The sequence below is a fragment of the Erithacus rubecula genome (assembly GCF_903797595.1).
Source record: "Erithacus rubecula genome assembly, chromosome: 2".
In the NCBI taxonomy this organism is placed as follows: Eukaryota; Metazoa; Chordata; class Aves; order Passeriformes; family Muscicapidae; genus Erithacus; species Erithacus rubecula.
In genome coordinates this window covers 91,605,103-91,628,805 of record NC_136685.1, presented here as the reverse complement: position 1 = coordinate 91,628,805, position 23,703 = coordinate 91,605,103, and the positions used below count along the sequence as shown (strand labels likewise).

The window sequence follows — 23,703 nt, the reverse complement described above, 5'->3', positions numbered from 1 at the left end:
CTCGGCGCCGGGGCTGATGTCACACAGGGCTGGGTTCCATGTTCCGCCACCGTGGGGGCTGTGGAACGGGGGCCACTGGGGGAGGGGCAACATGGAATCAGTGAGCCATGGAATGGTTTGGGGAGGAAGGGACCTGGGAGATCATCTAGCTCTGACCCCCTTGCCTTGGGCACAGAGGGATAGCTTGCACTGGAGACGGCTGCTCAGAGCCTGGCTCAGAACCTGTCCTTGAACACTTTCAGGGACGGTACTCTGAAGTACCATGTCCTGATCAACAGGCCCTGACTGAGGCAGGAACAATGGCTCTTGACCAAAAACTGGCCTCTAGATTGACCTTCCAATGAAATGTTATTTATATCCGGTCCCTGACAAAACTTGTATTTACCCTTCCCTATGTAGAAAAGGGACAAGGCCACATCTGGCCTTACGTTAGCAGTGTAGGATCACAAACAACTCCCTTGATTCCTCCCTTGGGATCATCCCAGTAGGAGAATGAAACCAGATGTTACAGCACTAAAAGTTTTGGTATCTTGTTTATTCAACAGTATGTGAAAAACGAGGCTCAGTTTTCTGGTAAATTTGAAAAGGCTTAATAATAGACAATAAGTGACAAACAACAAAGCAAAATGTTATAATGGCCGAGCGCTTGACATTCAGCCAAGAGCACACATTAACTTACAAATCACTTTGTTACATGCATTAAACTGTTGCATATTCATAGACCTTTGTGCATTATTCAAAATCATCCTGCCCCTCCCCCCGTCCCCAGTCTGGACATAAACATTTTTATTTTTCTTCTTGTGGCTCCTTGTCTGTGCACTTCCAGATAAGAGAGATCAATAAATTCCTTTCTCTGGAGTTCTGGTATTTATCACCCCTGTTTTCATCCAGATTGGATAATGTAAAAATGTGAACAATTTTCTGATATATTTTACCATTCTTTGAGCTAGTTACATGAATAAAAGCTCTTTATATCACCTTGTTATAGTTCACGAAAAATATATATTTATCACACTACAATTTCTAAGTTTTGTAGTAGCAGGACTAAAATAAACTATATTCATACAGCAAAGTTTTCCAACATTATACATATAGCATTCATTTTAATATTTGTGAAAAGCCAATAATATAATATGTACTTATAAAAAGTATTAAAATGGGGCTCTCTCACAGTTCAGTCAGCAAACCTGTTGCCCGTAGAGGAAGGCACCTACAGGATTTCCCAGTTGCTGGGAGTGGTTCTCCAGTCATTCACTGTTATAGCGGCTTCTCCTTTTGCAATTCTTTGTGAATGATTTGATGTCCTGCTTACTTATCCTTTAGCAATTCTTTGCCATGTTGAGTTATATTAAATTACATTTATTCCTCAAGTTGTTATCTGTGTCTTCTGTGCTGACCCTGCCTACATGAGAAACAGGCATCCAGAGCTGCTCTGCTCTGTGTAACCCCTGCTGGTATCTCAGCAGCCTCAGTCAAGAATTCCTTCATATGATCTTATCTGAAGCTATACTCTGGCACTGTAAAGCCATTGCCCCTGGTCTTTGTAGGACCTGCCCTTGCAGGAAGGCTCTCTGCTGCTTTCTTTAGGCCCCTCTTCTTGCAGGATGATGCTGTGCAGTCCCTGCTGAGGAATCCATTTGGGGCAGGGAGCTGGTTTTCAGCTGCAGAGCCAGCTGCAGATTGAGCGGGAGCCTGGGACCAGAGACTGCGCACCCTTTGCATGACAAAGGGCATAGGGAGCTTTGGTGCGGGCTAGGGATTTGAATGGACACTTACTGGAGTTTGGGATTTTTTTGCCCCCCCATTATAAATGAGAAACAAAAGTCTTGATATTCAGCAAAATTTAGATTGCTTTATTTTATATAGACAGAGCAACGCAGTGCGCTCGGGAAAACGTCAGGTGTCACCGCCCACTGCACGCTTCCACCGAACTTGGTTTGCAGCTCCTTTTTATAGATGGTTTTCCTTTAGTAATCAATAATTGTAATTTTTTGGTTGCCATAAATCTGCCAGGTAAGCAGTGGTGGTCAAAGAAACATCCATGGAACTGCTCTCCGGACAATATGTCAAGTAACCATCTGGTCTTGGTAGACAAAGAGCAGCAGAAGTGGGAAGTCTGGTCTTAGCAGATAGATTGCAATTGATTACACAAAGGCAGGAAATCTGATTTTGCAAAATCTTTCAGGAAAGTCTTGTTTTACAAACTGGTTTTGAATACAATTTATTTAGAAAACACAATATTCATAATAGGAGTATTTAAACAGAATGGTTTTAATAATATATTTCCCTTTATCTAGGTCCATGTTTTTATCTAAGTATTCTGGTTTATAAAAACTCCAAAACTTCTATGATTAACACAAATCTTTTATCAATTATCACACCCCGTTTTGTTTTCTCTCAGGGAATCTTCTCCCATTTGTTGCCTAGAAGAACAGATACTTAAGAGAGACAAAAGATGTAGCCAAGGAGTAGGGAAAGGGTGCAGTTTGCTACAGTCTCTGGGTAGGAAGTGTAGAGATAGTGCGAGATTTTCGAGATTTTCACTGGACGGTGAGGTGCTAGGCTCAGCTTCTTCCTCTCTCTCATTCTCGATGCAGAGGGGAATGGCCAGGTTTGCTGCAGCTGTGAGCTGAATTCACTGCCACCATGGATTTCTGTCCTGCACTGCTCTTCCCCTTTCTGTGGGTGAGCTTCTGCTCTCAAGAGCAGCTGTTGAACTGGGACCTTTCCAACACCCAGCCTCACTGGGAAGTGGATCCTGACTCCCTCCCCCTTCCTGGAGGTTGCCTCTCCCAGCTGCCTGTGGCTGCTGCTTGCAGGAGCCTGGCAGCCACTGCCCAACTGTGCTGTTTTCTGCTACTGATTTGGGCTTTTTTTGCTGCATATTAACCCGACACTCCATGCCTGCCCAAACACTCTGTGGTTTTTGGCACTGCTCCGGAATCTTTGCTACACTTTCTCACTTCAGGATGGGCCTGCCTCCGCTGTTCCAGCCTGTTGCTCCAAGGTTCCTGCAAAAATCCATTCAACTTTTTGAGTGGTACTGAGAGTGGCTGCTTCCCTTGAGTTTCCAAAGAAAGCCACTTTTCCATCTCTTCCACCATTACCACATGGGACCGGCAGCTGAGCCCTCGGCACAGCACCCCCTGCAGACATGGGGGAATCATCACACCCACCCTGCCTGGCCAGAAGCCACCAGAGCCCCCACTGGCTGTGATGGGAACTGCACCAAAGGGAAAGTGCCTGCGGCCGAGAGAAGGCTCCTACTGCGTTTCTGCTTGTGTTGGTTGTTGCTGCTGTGTTGTTGTTGGTTTGCCTTTTTATATGCGCTAGGAAAGAACTGTTATTCCTGCATCTCATATCTGAAAACCGGATAATTTCAAAGTTATAATACTTTGGAGGGAAGGGGGTCATACTTTCCTTTTCAAAGGAGGTTCCTGCCTTCCTTGGCAGACACCTGTCCTTTAAACCAGGACAATACTGAGAGCCACAGCAGGAGCCGATGACTCTTTATGGAATGAGACATGTGACTCTGCTGACAGAGCCCCAGGGTGGAATGACTACAGAAAACTGTTCTAACTGGGTGAGAGTTTGATTCCTGTGGGTAGGGAATCAAACAGGGCACCTGTCAGCTCACTGGAGCCATCTGTGCCTCCAGAATTGTTGCATGGGGGAGTTTCCTCAGCACTATGGCAGCCCTGATGGGACTGTGAAGGAGTACCTCTGGAGTTCCCTCTTCCAAATAGTCCAGCTTGCTGGGATTTTTGGGGTAGGAAGGACCCAGAGGAGGAATTATGTAATTCTGTCTGCAGAGTCTGTATAAATTAAAAGGGTGAATTTGAGCCTCTCTGTAGTTGGGGTTTTTGGTGCACACTGGGGGAAATCATGCATAGTGGGTGGAGAAGGCATGCACAGTATGATCAGCCTAAAGTGGCCACAGAGGAATTGTGGAGGACCCCATAAGTTGTGAGGTGGCAGAACTCAAGTCTCTATTTAAAGGCTTTTGGAGACAGGCACAGGGAGAGCTTTGTGGTCTTTGTGCCACACAGTAGGAGCTATGGTCCCTGGGCACACACAGAAGATGATTAAAGTCCCTTCTTGGCATGCAAAAAGGGGTTGCACATGCCTTGAGGTGTTTGATATGATGGGAAATATCCCTGGTTTATTTGAGGGGATCATGGCTGAGTTTGTACAGAATTGGGAGAAACTATTTAGGCAGCAGAATTTTGCAAATACAGCACAGTAAGGTTGTTCCAGGATGACTGGGCAGCTCTAAGCTGTTCTGCTTCCTTGCCAGAGTAATGGCCATCTCCAACCCTGAGTGACACTCTTGCACTCAATGTCTTTAGTGACGTCCTGGTTTGAAGGACAGGTATCTGCCAATAAAGGCAGAAGCTTCTCTTTGAAATGGAGAATGTAAACCCCCTCTCTCCAAATTATTATAATTTTGAAATTAAGGGGCTCTCAGGCAAAGATATGGGAGCATAGACACCAACTTCAGGAATAAGTCTAATTTACTGTAATTGAAAACTGCAAAGAATTGCAAAAGGATAAGATAAGCAATGCATCTAAACATTAATATAAAAGACGGCCTACATTGATGGAGAAAGACACATCCCAAGTTACCCTAATACTATGCCGTCATCCAGGTCTGCCCATCAACTGGGGGAAACCATTGTTACAATATGGAGGAAGCACTCCTGGCAAGTGGAAAATTCTGCAAGTACCATCCCCTAAAGGAAACAAGGTTTCTGACTGTGTTGTGAGAGGGCGCCATCTTTATACTGTTGAATAAACAAGACACCAAAACTTTTAGTGCTGTAACATCTGGTTTCCTACTAGGATGATCGCAAGGCATTGGAGGGCTTCAGGAGGAATCAAGGGAGTCGTTTGTGATTCTACACCCCTAACGTAAGGCCAGATGTGGCGTTCCTAATAGGGAAGGGTAAATCCAAGTTTTGTCAGGGACCGGATATAAATAACATTTCATTGGAAGGTCAATCTAGAGGCCAGTTTTTGGTCAAGAGCTGTTGTTCCTGCCTCAGTCAGGGCCTGTTGATCAGGACCTGGTACTTCAGAGTACCGTCCCTGAAAGTGTTCAAGGACAGGTTCTGAGCCAGGCTCTGAGCAGCCGTCTCCAGTGCAAGCTATCCCTCTGTGCCCAAGGCAAGGGGGTCAGAGCTAGATGATCTCCAAGGTCCCTTCCTCCCCAAACCACTCCATGGCTCACTGATTCCATGTTGCCCCTCCCCCAGTGGCCCCCGTTCCACAGCCGCCACGGTGGCGGAACATGGAACCCAGCCCTGTGTGACATCAGCCCCGGCGCCGAGGGCAGCACGGGCAGCGCAGCTGCTGCGGGCATTGCGGCTGTGGCTGTGCTGCTGCACGGAGCCCTCAGTGCTTGCAGCTGACACGCGCCTCTGGCAGCCATGAACGGGCTCGGCCTCCTCGTCCTGCTCACCGTGGCTGGGCTGGCACACGGCATACAGTACCCCTGCGGGTAAGTGGCGCCAGGCCCTGTGAGGGAGCCATGGCAACACTTGGGGCCTTCCCTGGAGGGCCGTGCCTGTCCCCCATGGCCGGGCCACAGCTTCCCAGCCGCCATGGGGAAGCCTCAGTTCCTTGCAGCAGCAGGTGCTGGCACGGACAGACACACAGCCCATGGGCTTCCCTGGCCTGCTGTGCGTGCCAGCCCTTGTGGGGAGGGCAGAGGGCTGAACTTCAGCCTGAGCCACAGCAGGCCAGGAACAAGCATGGAAATCACTTTCCTCTTGCAGAGGGAGCTGCGGACTCCGAGCTCCAATACCTGCCTACACCCCCATGACTTATTCCTACGGCAACGCGGCTTATGACTATGGCTCGACACGCATCGTGGGCGGCGCAAGTGCCGTGGAAGCATCCTGGCCCTGGATGGTCAGCATCCAGCACCCCTGGGCACCAGGCCAGAATCATTGGTGTGGAGGGCTGCTCATCACTGCAAACTGGGTCCTCACGGCAGCACATTGCTTTGACAAGATCGAGTAAGGAGGAACAGGGAATGGGGACATCCCCACAACAGCAGCAATTCCCATCCCCTTCCCTCTCAGGCAGCCCAGCTGCCACACTGCTCAGGACAAACCTGGCCTTGTGCCAAGGCTTCCTAGCAGCTTCCAGCTTGACATTCCCCCAGCCTAAGGCATGTGAGGGCACTCACACCTGCCAGAGCACGGCTCCCTCTCTGCCTTGCCAAGCAGAGCTCTGGCAACTGCTGGGCTGCTGTGGCACATGGCTCTGCTCACTCTCAGCCCTGTCTCCATCTCATTCCAGGAACATCAGCATGGTGTATGTGGTGATTGGAGCCACCCAGTTGTCTCAGCCAGGCCCTGGGGCTGTAGCACGCGATGTCAAGAATGTGGTGATACACCGGTACTACAAGCGTGTGGATTATAGATACGACATTGCTCTGATGGAATTGGCACAACCTGTGCAGTGCAGCCAATACATCCAGCTGGCCTGTGTGGCTGACCCCACCCTAAAAATCTCAGAGCTCAGCAACTGCTGGATTGCTGGATGGGGTGCAACTACAGCAAGATGTGAGTTCCAAGAGCGACTCCTGGGGCAGCTCAGCACACTGGGGAGAGGGTTTGGGCTACTCCCCAACAGAGGCCAAAGCCAAACTGCAGGATGTACACCTCTGCAGAGATGGGCCTGTCCTGCTCCCCAGAGTCAGGCAGCAGGGACACAGCATACCAGTGCCTTTGCAGAGGGAAAGCCAAACACCAGGGAGAGGGATACTCACCCCCCCCCGCCCCCCACCTCAGAGACATGGGGGGAACTGGCATGGTGCTGCCAAAGGCTTACTCTTTTCTTTGCTCACAGCTCCAGATGAAGGTGATCGCCTCAAGGAGGCCAGGGTCCAGCTCATCGATATCAATCTCTGCAACAGCAGTGATTGGTATGGAGGGAAAATCCACCCCTACAACTTGTGTGCTGGTTACCCAGAGGGCAACATCGACTCCTGCAAGGTAGGAGCATGCCATGAGCCACTCAGCCCCCAGCAGCAGCAGCAGCCCAGGCAGCACCACCCCAACACAGCCCAGGCACTGCTTTGCACAGCCCCTCAGTCACCCTCCCTGCCCCAGCTCCCCCCAGCTGCTCTGGGGGCTTCCCACACACTCCCCATCCACACCTGCCTGCCCAGTGCCCCCCTAGTGCCACAAAGCCCAGAAAGCCCAGCTAGTGCTCCTGGCAGCCCAGAGGTCCAGGTGCCAAATGTCCATCCTCTGCACATCCAGGAGCCCTGTGCAGAGAGGACAGAGAGAGCCCTACCCTACAGGACCCCAAGCCATTCACAGCCAAGCTCCTGGAGACTCCAGCCCCTGAGCAGAGCCTTCCTCTGCCTGGAATCCAGCTCTGGCTGGGGCTGTGGGAGTAAAGGAGACAGGTGCAGTGCAGACAGGAGCCACCAACACCATCTTAATCCTCTCTGCTCTGCTGCAGGGTGACAGCGGTGGTCCTCTCATGTGCCAGGACAAGAATGCTGACTTCTGGTGGGTCATTGGAGTGACCAGCTTTGGAAGAGGCTGTGGCAGGGCAATGCGGCCTGGAGTCTACACCTCCACTCAGTACTTCTATGACTGGATTGATTACAACATGCGTGCAGCAGCAGTTGAAAGTGTTTATTGAGTACCAGGTCCAGCAGGATCCTGGCAGGGGGCCGTGCACAGCAGCCTCTTCCTGTTGGGGTGATGCCTGATGATCCAAAAGCAGCCTTGGTGTCAAAAGACTGCTCTGTCCTGCTCACACTCCTTTCCAGTGTGCATGAAGATACTGGAATTGATTTAGTTGTTGAAATAAAGTTACCTTTGTTCACAGGGATCCATATTTTCTATGTGTTTCCAACTCCTGGGCAAAGCAAGTACTCTCACAATTGGCACCTACAGAATGAGCCTGAGGACACAGAGGGACAGAGTGGCTCCAAAGAGCTCCAAAGTGCCTGGTCAGAGAGAACCATGCTCTGAGCCACTATGGGCTGGAGAAACCTGGCACATCAAGCCTAGAAAGGGGATAGGATAAAAGGATAAAAGCACCTTGGGGGTGGTTCTCAGGGGCACATGGGCTGCTCAATAGGGCCTGAAGTGAGTCTGGGCTAAGGGAACACACCTGGGAAACTCCCAGGCATGACAAGGGAAACTCCTGGCTCCTGACTGCAGTGCCAGTGTCCTGAGGCAGAGCCAGATTTCACAGGTAGTAAAGGGGGATTGCTGTGCCAGGGGGTCACACTTCACAGATACTCAAAGGAAGAGCTGGGCTCATTCTGGGGAGATGAACCTGCCAGGAACAGTAGGAGAGCACACCAGGAATGCCATGGAGGGCCAAGATGAGTGGGCCAACAACAGCTACAACACCAAGGCTTTTCACAGATAGGGCTTACCTGATAGCCAGGGGATAAGATCCCTGGGCTTGGCTTCATATTTGGGAGGAGACAAGGGCAGAGAAAGGGAGGAGTCGAGGAAGATGAGAGGGCTGTAGAATCCTGGCAGATGGAGAGAAGGGGCAATCAAAGAGCACAGACAAAAACTGCAGCTTGGTGTGCTTCTTTGCCTGTGTGTTGCACATAATCCCAACAGGATGAGAAAGAAACTTTTAATCTTAACTTGTTAATTAACAAATCAGCTACAAATTGTACAAATTTTCCCCCCAATCAAACTTTGATACTGATTGGCAGGAGGCGGAATTTTAAAGGATCCTGGAATGCCATGGGGAAGACTTGTTGAAGGCAGTTACTGTCCTTTCCAGGTGAAGGCAAGTGAATATTGACTTTCTTCATCTTACAGAAGGCTTCAAAATGCCTTGGGCTAGGTGTCGCTCCACCTGCTTCTGATTAGTCTTCTTGGCTTCAAGTGATGCCATGGAAAGAAAACAACACACTTTTGACATAATATTAGTATAGGAGGTTATATAAAGGCTCATGTCTATTAGAGTATTCCAAGTGCAGATATGGCACATGTTCACAGAATTCCTCCCCCATACGGGGTGTATACAGTTTTATAAACTTAGCAAAGTAGCATATTTAAGAAAAATCACCAGTTAGGACCACACATCACAAAGGAATTCCTCCCTCAGTTCAAGGGTCTCTAAATCCTTCACAGCACTGCCCTCCCCCTCTCCCAGATGGAAACTAATCTTTGTTTATGAAAATGTGTCTCAACGAGCTGTTTCCAGCCTTGGTTCCCAAGAAGAACTGAGACAGGATTGGGGCCTTGTACCATCCAGGGCTTAGAGCTCTGAAATATGTTTTGTCTTTCTACTTAGGGAATAGGCAGGGAAAAGTATTGGGAAAACCACAAACACAACAACATGCTACAGAGCTACAAATATATGTGTAAAGAACACGGAGAATACATAAAATAAAAATAGGTGAAAATCAGTCTGACATCACCAGGCTAACGGGGTCCTGTCTCATGGCAGGTGCCACCCTTCCCTTTGCCTTAATCAAGATGGGCTGTGCTGAGAATCACCCCAAATGTGTACTGGTCCCTAACACCCTGGCATAAGCTTCTTGAAGTATTTCCTGATGTTGGAAGCTGCCTACTCACTTATGTTGGGTTGATGTGTCCAGGAAATGTGTATTCTATCACCATCTGTTGAAGCCGGTGGGGCAGTGATTTCTTATCTCAGTGGCACCTACCATCTGCTAATGGGCCATCTTTAAGACAAGATGGGGCAATCATCTTTATCTTTTCCACAACTCATCCTCCCTCCAGGAAGATATCATCTGCTGTTGGGCCATTGAGTCCCAGTGCATGACTGATAAAATTGCATCATCCCAGTGGGAGATGTTCCAGCCAGGGGAGGAGTCAAGCCTTTCCTACCTAGATAAAAACTGAGATTTTGGACAGCAAGTTACCTTCTTTGCACTGGATTTCAGAGGAAAGCCGGAACTTTCTACATCATTCCTGGACCTTCAGAGGAAAACTGCACCTTTCTATAGGAGCACTGCTCCAGCTGAACCACATCTGCCACTGCAGGAGGGCTGTAGCTACCATTTAGTTGGATTGCTACCAACACTCTGACTGACAGGGTGTCAGGTTGTATTCTGACTCTGTCAGTGTTTTAGAATTGTTCTTTGTAATACTGTATTTCTATTTTAATTTTTCTAGTAAAGAACCATTATCCCTAATTCCCATATCTTTGCCTGAGAGCCCCTTAATTTCAAAATTATAATTGACCTTGGGAAAAGCTGAGTTCCACACTGCTATGGGCAACCTGTACCTGTGCCTTAGTGCCTTGGAGCAATTTATTATGACAATGTATTCATATATCCTCTGTTGTCTTTCCAGAAATTGTTACTGCCTGTTGGGATTTGGTTTTTTAATAAAACATTGCGGTTTTGGTTTTTGTTTTGTTTTAATTTCATTTATTAGTATTCATTTCTTACTGGTAGAAAGGGATTCTTGGAAGTCTAAAGGAGATAACCCAGATAGTTTTCTTTTAAATTGTCTCACAGTGAGACAATTTTTTTTGCCCAACTTAAGGGGACAAGAGAAAGTGAAAAATAAAAAAAAAAAAAAATCTTCTTGTCTGAAATACTTTGTATTGGGTACAACAGTCAGTGTTCACCGTGCTTCCTGATTCAATGCTTCCTCGCACCTAGGTATGTTTGCTTGTCCATATGTATTGACAATGATGGCCCTGGTATATATCTCCCTCATATCAGAGACACAAATCAGAATTGCTATGTTGGTGTACTCTCTGCTAATCATTTATGAAAAGATAACATCAGAGGCAATGAGAGTTATTTGGGATGTGTATTCTCTGCTGTTTTCCTGTGCCGGTCTCTGCAGTCTTTTTGTGGGATTTACTAACAATTACACTCAGTCTGTTGAGGGGAAATAGGGGATGATTTTCCCAGCCTTTTACCTACTTTATCCTGTTCAGATCTGGCATGTCACCTTTTGAGAATATTCAGCTCCCTCTGGACTTTAAAGATACCATTTTTTACTTTTATTAATTCTGCTAACTCTCTTCCATAATACCTACAGCATGTTTAGAATTGGGGCTCAGATTTCCAGAGAGGTTATCCAGACATCTGCCCCAGTGGTAGAAGATGCTGCATGGTGTGGGATGTGGGAGGACATAGGCCAAACCCTGTGATGCCTGAAAAGGGATTCTCTGCCCAAATAGTTTGGAACTTTACCCCTGAACAAATTCAGAATTCAGCTGAGGTGGGGAAATATCTGAAAGAGAATTGCAATGACGGCTGTAAAGAGAAGAAGTTCATTGCAATGTGCTGGGCCCTGGTTAATGCTTATTGCACACTGCTAGACACTGTAGGGCAACAAATACAGCCAGAGGGGCAGGAGGATGAATGAGCAGACACCCCAGGCACTCTGGCTGCAGCTAAACCAGATGGGGAGCCTAAGCCAACAGCAATTGCCCCTGTTCAGAGAAGGAAACAAAACCAAATCCACTCACCCAGTGGATGACAGTGGGGACTCAGGAGCCTCACAACCAGCAGAGGAACTGGAACCAGAAATAATCACCAAGTCAAAGTCCTTAGAAAGTCTTCACAGTCTGAGAAAAGATCTCAGCCAATGGCCCAATGAGTCTATATAAAGTTGATTGGTCTGAATCTGGAATGCCACAGGCTATACTACGATCTTGGATGGTACTGAAGTGAGGCTTTTGGGATCTCTGTCACATGGTGTAGGGATTGCAAGGAGACCCAAACCTCTCAGCCTCTGGACACAGCTTTAAAGAAGTGTGAGAGAAAAACACCTTCACCCAGATGTTCTCCAAGTGCAGCAAGACCTCAGGAGGACCATGGAGCAAGGAATCCAACACTTGAGAAAACTGTCAAGAGGTCCTTTTCTCAGATGACAACCAAGCTGCTAAGAGCCCAGACATTGTAAAATGTACAATGTTGTGGCTCAGACTTGCACAAATTCAGCCACAAATGTACACCCCGGCCATAGCAACACTGCAGTGGGAGGAGAGGGATGAGATGGTAGTGCTATGACAAACAGGTTCTGGTACTATGAAGACATTGTGCTTGGCCCAACAGAAGCAAAAATTTCAGCTGTGGAAACACACTTGACGGAGCATATACAGAAAATGGAAGACAGGATTGAAGAGACCCATCAGAAACTCAGGATGAAGATTAAAAAGGACCTTCTCCAAGTCTCATCAGCAGAGAGCAGATGCCCTATTGTCAGAGGCAGGTGACCCCAGCTAGGGAGAGGGGGTACACCCCAAGAGCTGACCTGTGGTTCTTCCTGTGTGAGCATAGGGAAGATATGAGGTGAGATGTAAAAAATAATTTCTGTCCCAGCAATAAAGGTTTATAAACTATCTTCCTTGACTCCTCCCTTTCTCTGCCCTTGTCTCCTCCCAAATGTGGAGCCAAGCCCAGGGATCTTTTCCCCCATCTCACCAGTTGGGCCTGCCTGTGAACAGCCTTGGTGTTGCAGCTGCTATTTACCCAGGTTCCTCCAACCCATGGTGGCTCAGAGCACTGTCCTGTCTGACTAGTCATTCTGCAGGTCTTTGGATCCACTCTGTCCCTTTGTGACTGGCAGCTCTGCCCTCAGGCTCATTCTGCAGGTGCCAATTGTGGCAGACCTTGCTTTGCTCAGAAGTCAGAATTCAATCAAAAGATGGTTCCCTGTGACTAAAGATAACTTTATTTCAATCATTAAGTCAATTCCAGGTTCTGCATGCACAGAAGAAATGAGTGTGAGCAGGGTTTTCACACTGAGGCCGCCTTAGGATCAGCAGGCAAAGGTTGCAGTGCACTGCAGCACATCCTGGATCCTGCCCACCCTGCTGTTCAGGAAGCACTTAAAATATTATAGGTGCCCATGTGAAACAGAATCCAGTCATAAAAGTGCTGAGTGGAGGTGTAGACTCCAGGCCGTCTTGCTTTGCCACAGCCTTTTCCCCAGCTGGTCACTCCAACAACCCACCAGGAGTCAGCGTTGTTGTTGTCCTGGCACATGAGAGGACCACCGCTGTCACCCTGCAGCAGAGCAGAGAGGATTAAGATGGTGTTGGTGGCCCCTGTCTGCTTCTCTCCCACAGCCCCTGCCAGAGGAAGACTCTGCTCAGGGGCTGGAGTCTCCAGGAGCTTGGCTGTGAATGGCTTGGGGTCCTGTAGGGTAGGGCTCTCTCTGTCCTCTCTGCACAGGGCTCCTGGATGTGCAGAGGATGGACATTTGGCACCTGGACCTCTGGGCTGCCAGGAGCACTAGCTGGGCTTTCTGGGCTTTGTGGCACTAGGGGGGCACTGGGCAGGCAGGTGTGGATGGGGAGTGTGTGGGAAGCCCCCAGAGCAGCTGGGGGGAGCTGGGGCAGGGAGGGTGACTGAGGGGCTGTGCAAAGCAGTGCCTGGGCTGTGTTGGGGTGTTGCTGCCTGGGCTGCTGCTGCTGCTGGGGGCTGAGTGGCTCATGGCATGCTCCTACCTGGCAGGTGTCGATTTTGCCCTCTGGGTAACCAGCACACAAGTTGTGGGTGTGGATTTTCCCTGAGTACCAGAAGGTGCTGTTGCAGAGCTGGACATTGATTGGGCGCACCTTGGCCTCCTGGAGACGATCACTTGGGTTTTTAGCTGTGAGCACAGAAAGAGAAAAGCCCCCATAAGCTTCTTACTGGCTCTCGTCCCTTGTCTGGGGGGAATCCTCTTCCCTAGAGCTTGGCTTTCCCTCTGCAGAGGCACTGGGGTGCTGTGTCCCTGCTGCCTGACTCTGGGGAGCAGGCCAGGCCCGTCTCTGCAGAGGTGTATGTCCTGCAGCCTAACTTTGCCCTCTGCTGTGGAGTAGCCCAAAGCCTCTCCCCAGTGTGCTGAGTTAGCCCAGGAATTACTCTTGGGAACTCACCTCTTCCACTGACAGCACCCCATCCAGCAATCCAGCAGTTATGCTCCTGTGATACTGACACTCCTTGGATAGGGTCGGCCACACAGGCCAGCTGAATGTAGGGAGTGCACTGGACAGGCTTGTTCAGTTGCAGCAAGGCAATGTCATTGCTCATGTCATATCTCTTATAGTTTTCGTGAAGCACTAACTTCTTAATTCGGCGCACTTGTACCCCAGGACCCAGCTGAGTCAACTGAGTGGCTCCAATCACCACAGACATCATGCTGATGTTACTGGAAAGGAGATGGAAACAGAGCTGAGGGTGAGCAGAGCCATGTGCCACAGCAGCCCAGCAGTTGCCAGAGCTCTGCTTGGCAAGGCAGAGAGGGAGCCGTGCTCTGGCAGGTGTGAGTGCCCTCACATGCCTTAGGCTGGGGGAATGTCAAGCTGGAAGCTGCTAGGAAGCCTTGGCACAAGGTCAGGCTTGTCCTGAGCAGTGTGGCAGCTGGGCTGCCTGAGAGGGAAGGGGATGGGAATAGCAGGTGGAGCTGCTGCCAGGGCACCTGCTGCTGTTGTGGGGATATTTCCATTTCCAGCATCTTTTTACCTGATGGGGTCAAAGCAGTGAGCTGCTGTGAGGACCCACTCTGCCCTGATGAGGGACCCTCCACAGAAGTGCTTTATGCCTGGTGCCCAGGGGTGCTGGATGCTGACCATCCAGGGCCAGGCCCCTGGCTTGGCATCTGTTCCACCCACGATGCGTGTCAAGCCGTAGTTATCAGGTGTGGAGTCAAACACCATTGGTCGGAGTCCGCAAGTCCATCTGCAAGAAGAAAATCATTCCATGCTTGTTCCTGGCCTGCTGTGGCTCAGGCTGAAGCTCAGCGCTCTGCCCTCCCCACAAGGGCTGGCACGCACAGCAGGCCAGGGAAGCCCATGGGCTGTGTGTCTGTCCGTGCCAGCACCTGCTGCTGCAAGGAACTGAGGCTTCCCCATGGCGGCTGGGAAGCTGTGGCCCGGCCATGGGGGACAGGCACGGCCCTCCAGGGAAGGCCCCAAGTGTTGCCATGGCTCCCTCACAGGGCCTGGCGCCACTTACCCGCAATTGTCCCATAACCCGTGTGCCAGCCCAGCCACGGTGAGCAGGACGAGGAGGCCGAGCCCGTTCATGGCTGCCAGAGGCGCGTGTCAGCTGCAAGCACTGAGGGCTCCGTGCAGCAGCACAGCCACAGCCACAATGCCCGCAGCAGGTATCCTTGGCCCTGGGGCTGATGTCATGGAGAACAAGGTTCCATGTTCTGTGACCATGGGGGTCTGTGGCATGGGGACCCACTGGGGGAGGGGCAAATCAAGTATCAAGAGAATGGTTTGGGTTGAAAGGGAACTTGGACTCTATCTAGCTCCAAACGCCTACAGGGAGGGATAGCACTAGGTATCTCAGGGAGGGATAGAGAGGGTCTTGCACTAGCCCTAATTTTTCAGAGTGTCCTGAGCTTGAGAGCAGTCCTTGCATAAACCTGTGTCCGTGCATCAGTACTCCACAGTCAAGAATTCCTTCGTATGATCCCATCTAAAACTACCATCTGTCACTGTAATGCCATTGCCTCTTACATACCTGTCTTAGTAGGAAGGATTTTACTGCTTTCTTTAGGCCCCTCTTCTTGCAGGATGAGGCTGTGCAGTCCCTGGGACAGGCAGCTGCTGAGGAATCCATTTGGGGCAGGGAGCTGGTTTTCAGCTGCAGAGCCAGCTGCAGATTGAGCTCTGGCTGGCAGGAGCCAGGGATCAGAAACTGTGAGCTGCCCACACTTTGCATGACAGGGGGCACAGGGAGCTGTGGTACCAGCCAGAGATTTGAATGGACACTGAGTGCTGCAGCAGGAGCCAGTGGCTCTTTGTGGAATGTGATGTCTGCAAGTCTGTTGGAGCTGGCTGTGCCTCCAGAATGGTCACTGAAAGCAGTTTCCTCAGCACTTTGGCAGCCCAGATGGGACTGTAGAGAAGTACCCTTGGAGCCTCCCGCCTCCAAACATTCACAGGTGGCAGCAGGTGAATTCACCTGGTATCTTTGCAACACAAAGGAGCCAAAGGGAAGTGTTACAATTCTGTGCTCAGATTCTGTGTAAATTATAAGGGTGGATTTGAGACTCTCTGTTGTTATGGCATTCGGTGCACATTTGGTGAAATCACTGAAAGAGAGGGTGGAGAAGGTGTGTGAAGAATCATCAGTGTAAGGTGGCCACAGAGGAATTGTGGAGGCCCCTGCAAGGAGAGAGGTGGAGGGCCTTGAGTCTCTGAAAGAACGCTCATGTCTCTGCTCAAAGGCTTTTGGAGAGAGGGAAAGGGCCTGGTGTCCCTTGTACCACACAACGGGAGCTATGGTCCCTGGGCACACACAGAAGAAGGTTAAAGTCCCCTCTTGGCATGCAAAATGGTGTTTCACATGCCTCGAGGTGTTCGATCTTATGGGAAATGTCCCTGGTTTAGGTGAGGAGATGTCTGTGGCCAAGGTTTTACAGAACTGGGAAAAATTGTTTGGGCAGCAGAATTTTGCCAAGACAGCACAATAAAGTTGTTCCAGGATGATTGGGCAGCTCTAAGCTGTTCTGCTTGCTTGGCAGGGTAATGGCCATCCCCAACCCTGAGTGACACTCTTGCAAACAGTGCAGGCAGCTTCTGACATCAGGAAATATTCAAAGAAGCTTATGCCAGGGTGTTAGGGACCAGTACAGATGTGAGGTGGTTGCTCTCAGCACAGCTCATCTTGATAAACACAAAGGGAAGAGTCCCACCTGTGGGAGTCCAGGGTTTTTCCCTGGCTCCTTTGGGGGTGCAAAAACCCCCCTGGCAGACCCGTCAGAGACCCCCGAGTGCTGCCCAGGAGCTGCAGGGGCTGGATTTGGCTCCTTGACAGAATCCGCCCACATTGAGGGAAGAGACACAGAAAATAATGATGAGTAGAGTGTAAATTAGAATGTTAGAACGTAGATAAATAGGTTTTCTTGAATGTTTATGATAAGGGACACGTGGCCAAGATGGAGAATTTGGGGGGTGGACACCTTTTCCTCCTCCTTCTCCATGTCATCCATGTTGGGTGACACGTTGGCTCTCTTGGATTGGTTGGGGTCAGGGCTGGACCATTTAATAAAATTGTATTGTATTGGTAAAATTTTGTAAACATGTAATACGTAGTACTAACTATATAAGATAAGCCCTGCCTTGACCAGGCAGATTCCACCATGGATGCCAGGCTGAGCAGACTGCTGCTGGCCAGGCAAAAGGTCCCAGAGATAAGAGATAATAAACAGTCCTTGGAAAAAGAGAAAACCATCTCCGGCAGTCTCTCTTCGGCGGCTTCGGGAGAAAGCCAGGGTTTGAACCACCTTCGTGTCCCTCTGGGGTGATCTCGGGGCAGAGGAGGAACCCCAGACTGGGACACCACCTGCCATGAGACAGGACTCTATTGGCTTGGAATCCATGAGAATGTATTTGACACATCTTCCCCAAGGCAATTCAGGATCTACTTCTGGATTACCCTGTGGCCCCAGGTATCAAAGATTGATAGAAGAAAATTTGTGCAGCATGTAGATGATGAGTTAATTAGTGAATTGAGAAAAGAAATTTTTTGCCCGCCCTGTAGTGATTTTGTGCAGCACTCAGGTAAAGAAGCACACCGAGCTGCAGTTTGTGTCTGTGCTCTGTGATTACCCCTTCTCTCCATCTGCCAGGATTCTACAGCCCTCTCATCTTCCTCGACTCCTCCCTTTCTCTGCCCTTGTCTCCTCCCAAATATGGAGCCAAGCCCAGGGATCTTATCCCCTGGCTCACAGGTGGGCCCTGCCTGTGAACAGCCTTGCTGTTGTAGCTGTTGTTGGCCCACTCACTTTGGTCTTCCATGGCATTCCTGGTGTGCTCTCCTACTGTTCCTGGCAGGTTCATCTCCCCAGAATGAGCCCAGCTCTTCCTTTGAGTATCTGTGAAGTGTGACCCCCTGGCACAGCAATCCCCCTTTACTACCTGTGAAATCTGGCTCTGCCTCAGGACACTGGCACTGCAGTCAGGAGCCAGGAGTTTCCCTTGTCATGCCTGGGAGTTTCCCATGTGTGTTCCCTTAGCCCAGGCTCACATCAGGCCCTATTGAGCAGTCCATGTGCCTTTGAGCACCACCCCCAAGGTGTCTGCTTTTATCCTATCCCCTTTCTAGGCTTGATGTGCCAGGTTTCTCCAGCCCATGGTGGCTCAGAGCATAGTCCTTTCTGACCAGGCACCTTGGAGCTCTTTGGAGCCCCTGTCCCTTTGTGGCATCAGGGTCATTCTGCAGGGGCAGATCCTGCCATTTCTTGCCTTGCCCAGGAGCTGGAAACGAATAGAAAAGATGGATCTCTGTGAACAAAGGTAAATGTAATTCAACCATTAAGTCAACTCCAGGTTCTGCATGCATACAGGAGGCAGGAATGAGGAGGCTTTTGACGCTGAGGCTGCCATTGGATCAGGAGGTATTGCCCCAGCAGGAAACAGTTGCAGTGCACTGCAGCCTGCCCTGGATTCTGCCCACTCTGATGCTCAGTAAATATTTTCAGCTGTCTTCATGCCGATGTTGGCCAGGATCCAGTCATAGAATTGCTGAGTAGAGGTGTAGACTCCAGGCCGCTTTGCTCTGGCGCAGCCTCTTCCCCAGCTGGTCACTCCAACAACCCAGAAAAAGTCACTGTGTTTATCTTGGCACATGAGAGGACCACCGCTGTCACCCTGCAGCAGAGCAGAGAGGATTAAGATGGTGTTGGTGGCCCCTGACTGCTTCTCTCCCACAGCCCCAGCCAGAGCTGGATTCCAGGCAGAGGAAGGCTCTGCTCAGGGGCTGGAGTCTCCAGGAGCTTGGCTGTGAATGGCTTGGGGTCCTGTAGGGTAGGGTTCTTTCTGTCCTCTCTGCACAGGGCTCCTGGATGTGCAGAGGATGGACATTTGGCACCTGGACCTCTGGGCTGCCAGGAGCACTAGCTGGGCTTTCTGGGCTTTGTGGCACTAGGGGGGCACTGGGCAGGCAGGTGTGGATGGGGAGTGTGTGGGAAGCCCCAGAGCAGCTGGGGGGAGCTGGGGCTGGGAGGGTGACTGAGGGGCTGTGCAAAGCAGTGCCTGGGCTGTGTTGGGGTGGTGCTGCCTGGGCTGCTGCTGCTGCTGGGGGCTGAGTGGCTCATGGCATGCTCCTACCTGGCAGGTGTCGATTTTGCCCTGTGGGTAACCAGCACACAAGTTGTGGGTGTGGATTTTCCCTGCATACCAGCGGCTACTGTTGCAGAGCTGGACATCAATGAGCTCGACCTCAGCCTCCTGTAGGACATCACTTGAGTTTTGAGCTGTGAGCAGAGAGAGGAAGAAACCCCCTGTAGAACCTCACCAATTCTGCTCCCTGCTTGGGGGTAACCCCTTCCCTAGTGTTTGGCTTTTCCTCTGCAGAGGCACTGGAGTGCTATGTCTCTGCTGTCTGCCTCTGGTGACCAGGCCAGGTCTGTCCCTACAGAGACATACATCCTGCAGTCTGGCTCTGGCCTTTGCTGTGGAGAAGCCCAAGCCATGTCTCAGAGTGCTGAGCTGGTTCTGGAACTTCTCTTAGGAACTCACCTCTTGCAGTAGTTGCACCCCAGCCAGCCACCCAGCAATTCTGCAGGTCTGACAAGCTTGTGGTGGGCTCAGCCACGCAGGCCACCTGAGTGTAGGGGTTGCACTCAACAGGCTTGCTCAGTTGCAGCAAGGCAATGTCATTACTCTTGTCATTTTTATTATAGTTTTCGTGACGCACTATCTTCTTAATTCGGCGCAGTTGTGCTCCAGGTCCTGGCTTAGTCAACTGAGTGGCCCCAATCACCACATACACCACGCCAAATTTCCTGGAAAGGAGATGTAGAGAGGGTTGAGAGCAAGCAGAGCCATGTGCTACAGCAGCCCAGCAGTTACCATGCCTTAAACTGGGGGAATGTCAAGCTGGAAGCTGCTAGGAAGCCTTGGCACAGGGCCAGGCTTGTCCTGAGCAGTGTAGCAGCTGGGCTGCCTGAGAGGGAAGGGGATGGGAATAGCAGGTGGAGCTGCTGCCAGGGCACCTGCTGCTCTTGTGGGCATATTTCCATTTCCAGCATCTTTTTACCTGATGGGGTCAAAGCAGTGAGCTGCTGTGAGGACCCACTCTGCATTTATGAGGGACCCTCCACACAGATGTCTAGTGCCGGGTATTGCAGGATGCTTAAGGCTGACAATCCAAGGCCAGGCCCCTGACCTGGCATCTGCACCACCCACGACGCGTGTCGTGTCAACAACTTCATCCAAATACTCATACTCATACATCAAGGGTCGGAGCCCACATATGCCTCTGCAATAAAGAAATAATTTCCATGCTTGTTCCTGGCCTGCTGTGGCTCAGGCTGAAGCTCAGCGCTCTGCCCTCCCCACAAGGGCTGGCACGCACAGCAGGCCAGGGAAGCCCATGGGCTGTGTGTCTGTCCGTGCCAGCACCTGCTGCTGCAAGGAACTGAGGCTTCCCCATGGCAGCTGGGAAGCTGTGGCCCGGCCATGGGGGACAGGCACGGCCCTCCAGGGAAGGCCCCAAGTGTTGCCATGGCTCCCTCACAGGGCCTGGCGCCACTTACCCACAGTCTTCCCATAACCCGTGTGCCAGCCCAGCCACGGTGAGCAGGACGAGGAGGCCGAGCCCGTTCATGGCTGCCAGAGGCGCGTCAGCTGCAAGCACTGAGGGCTCCGTGCAGCAGCACAGCCACAGCCGCAATGCCCGCAGCAGCTGCGCTGCCCGTGCTGCCCTCGGCGCCGGGGCTGATGTCACACAGGGCTGGGTTCCATGTTCCGCCACCATGGCGGCTGTGGAACGGGGGCCACTGGGGGAGGGGCAACATGGAATCAGTGAGCCATGGAATGGTTTGGGGAGGAAGGGACCTTGGAGATCATCTAGCTCTGACCCCCTTGCCTTGGGCACAGAGGGATAGCTTGCACTGGAGATGGCTGCTCAGAGCCTGGCTCAGAACCTGTCCTTGAACATTCTGAGAAATGGGGCATCCAGACCTGCTCTAGGCAGTCTATGCCTTTGCCTCTCTACTCTTACAATCATTAATTTCTGCATATGATCTCATCTAAAGCTATACTCTGTCACTGTAATGTTATTTACCCTGGTCCTTTTAGGACTTTGCATTGTAGGAAGGCTCTCTGCTGCTTTCTTTAGGCCCCTCTTCTTGCAGGATGAGGCTGTGCAGTCCCTGGGACAGGCAGCTGCTGAGGAATCCATTTGGGGCAGGGAGCTGGTTTTCAGCTGCAGAGCCAGCTGCAGATTGAGCTCCGGCTGGCAGGAGCCAGGGATCAGAAACTGTGAGCTGCCCACACTTTGCATGACAGGGGGCACAGGGAGCTGTGGTACCAGCCAGAGATTTGAATGGACACTGAGTGCTGCAGCAGGAGCCGGTGGCTCTTTGCAAAAGGTGACATCTGTGAGTCTGCTGGGGGAATCCTGTCTGAGGTTGAATGGGTATGGATACTTGCTCTGACTGGGTGAGAGTGGTGTGGGTAGGGAATCAAGTGGGGCACCCAATGGCTTGTTGGAGCCGGCTGTGCCTCCAGAATGGTCACACAGGGTAGTTTCCTCACCACTTTAGCAGCCCAGATGGGACCCAAGTTCAGTACTGCTGGAGAATTTGTCAAGGGTCTTGGTGTTCCATCTGTTGTTGGCCCTCTCACCTTGGCCTTCAATGGCATTCCTGGTGTGCTCTCCTACTGTTCCTGGCAGGTTCATCTCCCCAGAATGAGCCCAGCTCTTCCTTTGAGTATCTGTGAAGTGTGACCCCCTGGCACAGCAATCCCCCTTTACCACCTGTGAAATCTGGCTCTGCCTCAGGACACTGGCACTGCAGTCAGGGGCCAGGAGTTTCCCTTGTCATGCCTGGAAGTTTCCCATGTGTGTTCCCTTAGCCCAGGCTCACAGCAGGCCCTATTGAGCAGTCCATGTGCCTTTGAGCACCACCCCCAAGGTGTCTACTTTCATCTTATCCCCTTCTTAGACTTGATGTGCCAGGTTCCTCCAGCCCATGGTGGCTCAGAGCATGGTCCTTTCTGACCAGGCACCTTGGAGCTCTTTGGAGCCACTCTGTCACTTTGTGCCTGCCAGCAGGTGGGTCTCCCCTCCAGCTGATTGTGCAGGTACCAATTGTGGGAGTCCTTGCTTTGCCCAGGAGCTGGAATTGCACTGACACGATGGTTCCTTGTGATCATAGGCAACTTTACTTCAACACCTAAGTCATGTCTAGTGTCTGCCTGCGCTGAGGAGAGGTGAGAGGGTAGGAAAGATCAAGATTTTGACACCGAGGCTGCCATTGGATCAGGAGATATTGCCCCAGCAGGAAACAGTTGCAGTGCACTGCACGGTGCCCTGGATCCTGCCCACCCTGCTGTTCAGGAAGCCTTTCCAAATGGACTCAGACCCATTTGGGCCAGAATCCAGTCATAGAAGTACTGAGTGGAGGTGTAGACTCCAGGCAGCTTTGCTCTGGCGCAGCCTCTTCCCCAGCTGGTCACTCCAACAACCCACCAGGAGTCAGCGTTTTTGTCCTGGCACATGAGAGGACCACCGCTGTCACCCTGCAGCAGAGCAGAGAGGATTAAGATGGTGTTGGTGGCCCCTGACTGCTTCTCTCCCACAGCCCCTGCCAGAGCTGGATTCCAGGCAGAGGAAGGCTCTGCTCAGGGGCTGGAGTCTCCAGGAGCTTGGCTGTGAATGGCTTGGGGTCCTGTAGGGTAGGGCTCTCTCTGTCCTCTCTGCACAGGGCTCCTGGATGTGCAGAGGATGGACATTTGGCACCTGGACCTCTGGGCTGCCAGGAGCACTAGCTGGGCTTTCTGGGCTTTGTGGCACTAGGGGGGCACTGGGCAGGCAGGTGTGGATGGGGAGTGTGTGGGAAGCCCCCAGAGCAGCTGGGGGGAGCTGGGGCAGGGAGGGTGACTGAGGGGCTGTGCAAAGCAGTGCCTGGGCTGTGTTGGGGTGTTGCTGCCTGGGCTGCTGCTGCTGCTGGGGGCTGAGTGGCTCATGGCATGCTCCTACCTGGCAGGTGTCGATGTTGCCCTCTGGGTAACCAGCACACAAGTTGTGGGAGTGGATTTCCCCTGAGTACCAGCGGCTACTGTTGCAGAGCTGGACATCGATGAGCTGGACCTTGGCCTCCTGCAGTTCATCACTTAAGTCTTCATCTGTTAGCAGAGAAGGGAATAAGCCCCTAGCAACTCCTTCCCAGTTCTCCTCCCCTGTCTGATGGGTATCCCTTCCCTATGGTTTGGCATTCTCTCTGCAGAGGCACTGGGGTGCTGTGTCCCTGCTGTCTGACTCTGGGGAGCAGACCATGTCTGTCTCCGCAGAGGCAGAGTCTGGCTTTGGCTTCTGCTGTGGGGAAGCCCAAACCCTCTCCCCAGTGTGCCAAGCTCGCTCTGCAGGCATGAGTCCCTCTTGGGAACTCACTTCCTTCAGTGGTTGTACCCCATCCGGCAATCCAGCAGTTTTGCAGCTCTGAGACTGTTATGGTGGGGTCAGCCACACAGGCCAGCTGGATGTAGGGACTACAGTCGACAGGTGCGTCCAGTTCCAGCAAAGCTATATCATTACTTATATCACTTCTCTTATAGTTTTCATGACGAAGAAGCCTCTTAATCTTGCGAACTTGTGCCCCAGGGCCAGGTGGAGTCAACTTGGTGGCCCCAATCACCACATTCAGGACGTCAGTTTCCCTGGAATGAGATGGAGAGAAGGCTGAGAGTGAGCAGAGCCATGTGCCACAGCAGCCCAGCAGTTGCCAGAGCTCTGCTTGGCAAGGCAGAGAGGGAGCCGTG

The 23,703-nt window shown here is 51.4% G+C and overlaps 4 protein-coding genes across 6 annotated transcripts in view; 1 reads left to right on the top strand and 3 right to left on the bottom strand.

Annotated features, from left to right (window-relative positions):
- The first annotated feature begins 5,319 nt into the window (after positions 1 to 5,319).
- Positions 5,320 to 7,857, top strand: LOC306798891 (acrosin-like). The gene is made up of 5 exons (XM_079299269.1): positions 5,320 to 5,500; positions 5,778 to 6,020; positions 6,307 to 6,572; positions 6,859 to 7,004; positions 7,480 to 7,857. The coding sequence occupies exons 1-5, from the start codon at positions 5,430 to 5,432 to the stop codon at positions 7,663 to 7,665; spliced, it is 912 nt and encodes a 303-aa protein (XP_079155395.1). The 5' UTR covers positions 5,320 to 5,429; the 3' UTR covers positions 7,666 to 7,857.
- A 4,902-nt stretch (positions 7,858 to 12,759) lies between these two features.
- Positions 12,760 to 15,064, bottom strand: LOC306798894 (acrosin-like). Its single transcript, XM_079299274.1, has 5 exons — positions 14,936 to 15,064; positions 14,444 to 14,659; positions 13,858 to 14,129; positions 13,444 to 13,589; positions 12,760 to 13,000 (listed from the first exon to the last, which is right to left on the bottom strand). Exons 1-5 carry the CDS (start codon positions 15,004 to 15,006, stop codon positions 12,812 to 12,814), a joined length of 894 nt encoding a protein of 297 aa, XP_079155400.1. The 5' UTR covers positions 15,007 to 15,064; the 3' UTR covers positions 12,760 to 12,811.
- A 3,152-nt stretch (positions 15,065 to 18,216) lies between these two features.
- Positions 18,217 to 20,710, bottom strand: LOC306798889 (acrosin-like). The gene is made up of 5 exons (XM_079299267.1): positions 20,475 to 20,710; positions 19,976 to 20,197; positions 19,456 to 19,721; positions 19,045 to 19,190; positions 18,217 to 18,585 (listed from the first exon to the last, which is right to left on the bottom strand). Exons 1-5 carry the CDS (start codon positions 20,693 to 20,695, stop codon positions 18,400 to 18,402), a joined length of 1,041 nt encoding a protein of 346 aa, XP_079155393.1. The 5' UTR covers positions 20,696 to 20,710; the 3' UTR covers positions 18,217 to 18,399.
- Positions 20,711 to 22,089: 1,379 nt separating this feature from the next.
- The window catches only part of LOC306798893 (acrosin-like), a 173,041-nt gene continuing 171,427 nt past the window's right edge, over positions 22,090 to 23,703 (bottom strand). For 2 of the 3 annotated variants that reach the window (XM_079299273.1, XM_079299272.1), the window contains exons 3-5: positions 23,336 to 23,601; positions 22,925 to 23,070; positions 22,090 to 22,464 (exon numbers count right to left, since the gene is read on the bottom strand). In XM_079299273.1, the coding sequence (XP_079155399.1) occupies positions 22,279 to 22,464; positions 22,925 to 23,070; positions 23,336 to 23,601 (598 nt within the window). In that variant the 3' untranslated portion in view covers positions 22,090 to 22,278. The remainder of the gene's footprint in view (positions 22,465 to 22,924; positions 23,071 to 23,335; positions 23,602 to 23,703) is intronic. The other variant, XM_079299271.1, reaches the window with a different exon arrangement.

Bases quoted from the DNA above. Each gene is read 5' to 3' on its own strand.
- LOC306798891 (XM_079299269.1), top strand. From the start codon at position 5,430: ATGAACGGGCTCGGCCTCCTCGTCCTGCTCACCGTGGCTGGGCTGGCA. The intron at 5,501-5,777 runs GTAAGTGGCGCC...TTCCTCTTGCAG, and splicing joins GGCATACAGTACCCCTGCGG to AGGGAGCTGCGGACTCCGAG. The intron at 6,573-6,858 runs GTGAGTTCCAAG...CTTTGCTCACAG, and splicing joins GGGTGCAACTACAGCAAGAT to CTCCAGATGAAGGTGATCGC.
- LOC306798894 (XM_079299274.1), bottom strand. From the start codon at position 15,006: ATGAACGGGCTCGGCCTCCTCGTCCTGCTCACCGTGGCTGGGCTGGCA. The intron at 14,130-14,443 runs GTAAAAAGATGC...TCTCCTTTCCAG, and splicing joins CACTGCTTTGACCCCATCAG to TAACATCAGCATGATGTCTG. The intron at 13,001-13,443 runs GTAGGAGCATGC...GCTCTGCTGCAG, and splicing joins GCAAAATCGACACCTGCCAG to GGTGACAGCGGTGGTCCTCT.
- LOC306798889 (XM_079299267.1), bottom strand. From the start codon at position 20,695: ATGGTGGCGGAACATGGAACCCAGCCCTGTGTGACATCAGCCCCGGCG. The intron at 19,722-19,975 runs GTAAAAAGATGC...TCTCCTTTCCAG, and splicing joins CACTGCTTTGACCCCATCAG to GAAATTTGGCGTGGTGTATG. The intron at 19,191-19,455 runs GTGAGTTCCTAA...CTCTGCTCACAG, and splicing joins GGGTGCAACTACTGCAAGAG to CTCAAAACTCAAGTGATGTC.